Below are 6,990 nucleotides of genomic sequence, written 5' to 3'. Positions count from 1 at the left end.
TCACTATCATAATAATTAGCCAAGTTGTCATAAATACAATGAATTTACAGGCTGAAAAGAACAGAAGGAAAACATACATTCAACAACAATTACTAAGTAAATCGTATATAGAGAGCAGATGGTTGGGTAAAAGTATGAGTAGATGCCTTCCGGCAACAATTGTTACCTGTATTTGTGACAATAATTGAATATTTAGGCTATAAATAATCATCAATAGTAAGGACTCCATGAACACTTAGGCCTAAATGGATGATCTTGGCAACACAATTTCAAAACTCTGAATAGTATCTTATAATCAGTATTTGCATGGTGAACACAAGCTCAAATGATGGCTTTCAATTTTTAGTTTATTACACAAAATGAATAAATATATTTTTGGTATGTATTGCAAATTTATTTTCAATGCCTAGTGGATTGAGTGCAATGAAAAACTGGCAACTTGTGTGTCATTAATTGTAATAATTTTTCACTATTTCAGTTCCCTCCATACCTATAATTTATCAATGGAAAATATTACAAATAAATAATAATCATGATTACATTACAAAAAACATTTTTATATGTGTCAATGGCTAGCTTTGTTTTGTTTATTATGTACTTCATCAGCTTATCTCAAAATTCTGTGCCGCATCAAAGACTGTTTACAGAGCAAGGAGCACTTTCTTATTCATCCTGGCCTCACTTCAGATCTAAATCAAACAATGATCAGGTATGGTTTTATTAAGAAAAATCAACTAAACAATTTGCCAAATGTAAATATTGCAGCTCCAAAAACAACAGAAAATTATCATTTGCATCTCGTAGTGTATATCAATATTTTCTGGTCTATTAATTAAAAATTATTTAGCTTGACTGATATTGAAATTACTTGAATGATATTCTATTTTGAGTTTTTTATTATAAGGTAAATTTTAAACTTCATATTAAATTACTATTATATATATATTGTTAAAATTAGATGTTAAATTTGATTGTGTTGACCTTAAGGATAGCATGTTCACACATTCTATATAATTCAACTTTCATGCTATAATACAGCTTAAAACAGGCTATTTTAGTATAAATTCATGCTTACATGGCATATATGTATGAAGATGCAAAGGTGTTTTTCTATCTCACATGCCTATCAGTTTGTTTAGAGAGAAGTAGCAGTTGGGCATTTGCTGGAGTAAGGATACTTCTGTGACATAACGGCAAAATTTGAGTAGTAGATTTTTCAAATGTTATTTTTCTTATTTTAGGTAGGTACCTAGATGTTGCATTGGGGATATGAACAAGTAAAATACATGTGTTATAATTTTTTCCTTTCATAGCTTCAAAAGTTGAATTTGTGCCAGTCTCATACTTTCTCTCATTTTTCACATCCACTCTGAACATCAATTTTTTCTCTCAATCATGCAGGCAGTTTCTCCTGTGAATAACTGCACAAATATTGTTACCTATTCTTTCTTATTAAAATTTTTAAATATAATTATTAATTTAAGTACATGTGTATTTCATTTTTATCACAGATTTTCAATAACTTGGGATAAAAGGCAAATTATGTACCTATTTCTTAAGCTCCCTGCAGCGAGCCTAATAATTCATTTAATTTTAATTCCAGGCTCTATACCACAATTGTTGGAGTATGGATGTCAAGCTAGATGTTCATGACATGTTAGTGCATCAGCTGTCCAAACTTCCCACCTCAAAAGTTGAATCATGCCGTGACTTAGATCTTCTTATCAAGGTTGGTGTGAGAATTGCACCAAACTTAATTTGATTTATGATTGCATTTTGCCTGCATATTTTTTAAACTCATCATGTATAGGGAATCAAGTGAGAAAAAGTTATAAATTGTGCTTTACAAATTCAATTTGATTATTTTAATGTGCCCCTAGACCTGCCAAAACAAATAAGTTGATCCTTATTTGTTTCTCTGCCCAGCCACATGTCTCATTTCTAACAGTGTAGATATGAGACACATGTTCCGCAATATAAGATTCAATATTTAGAAACTAGATAATTGGATTACCTTTAGTTTCTTTGATCAAGGATGTACCATATTTGTTAGCTAAAGAGTATGTCAACATTGTTGTCAGAAAATTGTTAACTCTGAAATTTTATGTACTACCTATATTTTTTTATATATATTTCGTCTAATTGTTGTGTAATGTCTGGTGTTCATGAATGGAATTTGTACAATATAAATTTATTGTATTTTCATATCCAGAGCGTTTATAGCATCAACAGCAGATCATCAACAAGGCTGGAACTTCCTCCAATCTTTGCTGCTCAAGTCAAGTCTTGGCTTGGTAACAGTGACAAGCTCCTCCATAAGTTACATCAACAGGTCAATCTTGTCAAATATAAACATTTTAATGAAAAAATTAAATGATTCTTTATAATTTGTATTTATATTTGCTAATGCTGCATTCAATCTGTTGTGGAAGATGTAATGGTCATTGTATATGAATTCTTAGTATAATTTTGAGCAGGAAGTAATCCACGTGTCACAGCATATGACAGGCGAGCATGTTGTCTACAACCCTGTCAGGAGCCACCGTCCAATGCCTCATACTGCTGAATCTGGACAAATGCTGGTTGACAGACTGGCATTGGAAACACAAGTTGCTTGTGACTTCTGCAATGTTGATACCAGAACTGCCTTTGATGGTTTTGCCAGGTGATAGTGTGTATTATTGAATTGATGAATTTTTGCATTTTCACCTTTTCATCAGCACCGTAGCCATATAATGCTCATCCCCCATTATAAAACATTTCCTACAAATGAAGAGCCTCTGTTGACTTTTCCATTGGAACACAATTATTAATCATTATCATTATAAGTGTATATGAAGCAACATGTAGTTCAAATCCAAATTCATGTGCCATCTCATCTAAATAAATCCTCAAAAGATAGAACTCATTATTCTGTTAGAAGCAAGTTTAAGTAATATGTATTGAGGCCAAATACATTCCCCTTTATTTCTTATCCATAACTCATCTTGTGTTGACAGACATGAAACAAACTCAAGTGTACGCGTGAGTAACACTTTTAAGATGGAGCGCTGGCACTTGATGGTGGTGACCAAGTCTCCCCATCACCATCCCACCAAGATGTCACGCTCTCTCTACACGGCATTTGTCAGTGATGCCGTCCTATTGGCTCGCGAGATCATGGCTACTGAACTTAACATGAGGTCAGAGCTTTGATCTTGCCCTGGCAGTTTGAAATTTTAGCACCCCACCATTTACATACAGCAGGTCAGTCTACTGTGTCATAATTTCGATTTTATTTCTCACATCTGAATGATTTTCCATGTTAAATGAATGACAGGCTGTACTTTAATCGTCACATTCTTGAGCAGTTGAGCTTAAATTATGTCTGTTGAAATGTCAGTCGAGCTGCATCCTAAAATATTTGGAAGTTTAATAGGTATTATAACCACTATTACTTCTGGCAAACAAATTTGCTAAACGAATGAGAATTGATCACCCCTTTTCCGCCCTTAATTGGCAAATGCATGACTGTCCCAACAATTGAGATATCTGCTGTCATATTTATTTGTATTCACCAGTATCGTTTGTTCAATGTTACTCACCATAAGCCACGCATTTTCCTGCATATGTGTTGTAATTGGCGACTGTGTATGCAGTCATCCTCACCTTGCATGGGACACGCTACCAAAAGCGGGAGCGTCGCAGATGCACCCACACATCCACGTGCTGGCCGCTCCTCTCCGCTACTATGGCTTCACAGAGCTCCTCAGGTGACATAGGGCCTTCTCATTTGACTTAGAGACGCCTCAGGTATCTGAGTTCTGCTCATGTAACTTTTGAGACTTTGGAGGTCTCTCAGGTTCTGCTCTTGTAACTCAGGTGCTTCTGAGGTTCTCAATTGCACCAACGCGAGCCAACACTTATATTTTTACAGGAATAATTCTGTAAATGCATCTAATTATTAAACTACTAATTTATGCACACTAAAGAGCTTTTATGCTCGCCAAGTGTTCTGCCCTGTGGAATTATTGCTAAAAAAATTTTTTTAAATCAATTGAAACTGGTTTTCACTCGGAGTTTCATTAAATTATGAATTTTTAAAATTTGTGTGGGTTATGGAACATATTTATATGCCGCAATGTTTGTATCCGTGCCTATGGTCAATTCAGTTTCTATCTCTCCCTATTTTCCCTATCTTGATTCATTAATCCTAATCCATGTCAACAAGTATTAAAAACGTCATTTTCCAATTGTTTTGCATTTTCACTTTGTTTCTCTAACATGACAGCAGTTCCTCAATTCTTCCCGTGTTGTTCAGTCAATAATGGAGTATTTCTTACAGAGAAGCCGGGGAGGTCCACTACCGCAGCACAGGCCGTAACCTCTTCAACTCGATGCTTGAGGTTCACTGGTCCCTCAACCTCACAGCTTCCTACGGCGACGCCACAGCCCTGGCAATGCTGGTCAGACTAGACTAAGATTGAAGAAATCAACTGCGAAATGTATGAGGAAATCTCATCCATTGATTGTCAGTATATCCGTAAAAAGTGGAATATAATAATACAATACAATAACAGAAAAACATTCGCTCTGTTTTTAATAAGAATTAATAATAATAGTGCAACTCGTCCTTTGTTTTCGAACGTGTAGCTTTGATGTAAGCATATTTGAAGTAATTTTGACCTGCTCATTAGTGTGTTAGCATAGAAGGATTAAGTCTAACAAGACCGACACTTCGGTTTCAAGTTCTTGTTGATTTTGAATGGTGGTTATTGAGAAATCAAAAAACTTTCTCATAAACCACCTATCAAATCAACAACGTGCTTCTTTTTAACTTTATTATTTATCTTGATAACTTGTTATCCAGTCAGGCAAAGGCGACCTGGAGGTCATGGTTCTCAGTGAAGAACCTGGCAATGACCTCTACAGTCTCATGTACTTCGTAACCAAAGCCTACCACGACTCTTTCGAGCAGTATTGCTACTCGTAAGTCCCATTATATACTTAGCAGCAGTACCAGCCATTATACCTACTATTCTTAAACACAACTTCTTCCAGCAGAACCACTACTTGCAAGCCTCAGTATTTCATTCAGAAACCGTTCAATGCAACGAGCGTTCCTACCTTGTGTTCAGAATATTTAAATCTGCGAACCTTTCAAAAGAAATTTTAAACCTTTTCAACCACAGAGTTCAACCTTTCTTCGCCTTGCAATTCCCTAGTATGTAGCCTGTCAATAAAACGATAGCTATTTGATGTGACCGATCAAGTCTTGTGAATTTTTTAACTCGATTGATTCATGACAATTCATGAGATCAGCGTTACCCAACCAAATCAAATGGATTCACGCTTCTGGTTCAGGTGTCCTTTCAAGCTTCGGTGTTTCAGGTGTTATTTCAAATGTTAGGGATGCGAGTTCTTTAGTTAATTTAAGAGTCACTTTCCTCGAGTATCTTTTCTCACTTGTCTTCTCCAGCCTGGTCATGTCGTGGCACGGCGACAAGAAGAGCAACGTTGGAGTAATGCCCGCCATGGCCCGCATTATGAGTCGCGGTGACTGCAGCTCTCCAAGAGCTGACTACTCTTCGTTTGAAATTTATCAGGTGTGTTTAAGTGTTGTCCTATTTTCATACTTCATTTCCCTTTATTCTTCCACAAATTATACCAAGGATAAATAATTTGCCGTATGACAGTCGATACTCTAATATTATTTAAAATATTCATTTACTCAGATTTTATAATGATTTTCTTGTAATGCATTCTGACACACACAGGCCGTCTACCGCCAGCACGACCCGTGGGAGGTCATCAACGCTGTTCGCTTAGCTATCAAGCAATATTCCTGAGCACGACACGCCTCTCCTGGGGCTGTACCATCAAAAATAGTTATGAGTTCGTAACTTCGTCAGCCAATCACCGACAGCCGTACAAACTAAACCCACCAATCACATCATAAATTGGCTGCTACGTGTACTTGAGCAGCTTTTAAAATTACGGCCCTTGGACGTTCGAGTTTTTCTGCGCCATGTTTGTGTTGGAAGGCCGTTGGACTCTTGCTTGTAATTCTGATCTCTATACAATACGGCTTCCGCCCCCTCAGAGGCACTACGGAATCAAATCGCCATAAACCGAGCCGGTCAGAGGACCATGGCCCGCGGCTTATCCTTTTCAAGCGAGAAAACCGTGGCCATGCACTTTAAAAGAAATCGCTCTCAGGAACAACTCCCTCCATTGTTTTTACCATGCACTCATATTACCGTATCCCCCGTAGCTAAATTCCTTGGCATGACATGGGACTGCAGGCTCTCTTGGAGGCCCCACCTGCGGGCTTTGAAGGGCAGCTGCCTCCGGAGGATGAACCTCATGAAGAACTTGTCCGGACAGTCTTGGGGATCGGATAGGCTGACCCTGCTTCGCCTCTATGGAGCCATTATCAGAACAAAGATGGACTATGGATGCAACATCTACCAACACGCAAGAAAACATGACTTTACTCCACCCGGTACACAACGCCGCCATCCGGACATCTACCGGAGCATTTAGAACATCCCCCACTATTAGCCTCTACGCAGAAAACGGCGAACCTCCACTCTTATCTCTGCCGAATACAGCTCACACTACAGATGATAGCCCGCCTCAAGCAATTACCTCTATCCCCAACATGGCGCAGCGTAATAACTGAAGACTGACCAAACATTTTTCCGTACAATATCCCGTCATCCGAAGACTACGAAACCCTGCTTGCAACAACGCAAGCTCATAAACTAGAAGTCATACCAGTTACGTTTGAGGTTACCCCTACATGGCGCATCCCCATCAACACATTCTGCCCGGACCAAAACAGCCCACTGAAACAAAGGACACACCCAACCGAGATGAGAAACATCTTTCTCAACCATGCATCTACAAAGCATGCAAACTCTACGCATATTTACACCGACGGCTCTAAGACGAACGGCGTAGTGGGATGTGCAGCTGCGGCCGGCGCGGCGGCGGTGTCAAGACGAC

At 38.2% G+C, this 6,990-nt stretch overlaps 1 protein-coding gene across 1 annotated transcript; it reads left to right on the top strand.

Annotated features, from left to right (window-relative positions):
• Positions 1 to 478: 478 nt before the first annotated feature.
• LOC108682635 lies at positions 479 to 5,911 on the top strand. Its single transcript, XM_018171838.2, has 10 exons — positions 479 to 709; positions 1,604 to 1,729; positions 2,213 to 2,332; positions 2,478 to 2,665; positions 3,000 to 3,182; positions 3,639 to 3,752; positions 4,325 to 4,445; positions 4,850 to 4,968; positions 5,459 to 5,585; positions 5,757 to 5,911. Exons 1-10 carry the CDS (start codon positions 533 to 535, stop codon positions 5,826 to 5,828), a joined length of 1,347 nt encoding a protein of 448 aa, XP_018027327.1. The 5' UTR covers positions 479 to 532; the 3' UTR covers positions 5,829 to 5,911.
• The last annotated feature ends 1,079 nt before the right edge of the window (positions 5,912 to 6,990 follow it).

The sequence above is a fragment of the Hyalella azteca genome, unplaced genomic scaffold (assembly GCF_000764305.2).
Source record: "Hyalella azteca isolate HAZT.00-mixed unplaced genomic scaffold, Hazt_2.0.2 contig10814, whole genome shotgun sequence".
NCBI lineage: Eukaryota > Metazoa > Arthropoda > Malacostraca > Amphipoda > Hyalellidae > Hyalella > Hyalella azteca.
This window is presented reverse-complemented; position numbering and strand designations above follow the sequence as displayed.

Bases quoted from the DNA above. Each gene is read 5' to 3' on its own strand.
- LOC108682635 (XM_018171838.2), top strand. From the start codon at position 533: ATGATTACATTACAAAAAACATTTTTATATGTGTCAATGGCTAGCTTT. The intron at 3,183-3,638 runs GTCAGAGCTTTG...CTGTGTATGCAG, and splicing joins GCTACTGAACTTAACATGAG to TCATCCTCACCTTGCATGGG. The intron at 3,753-4,324 runs GTGACATAGGGC...TATTTCTTACAG, and splicing joins GGCTTCACAGAGCTCCTCAG to AGAAGCCGGGGAGGTCCACT.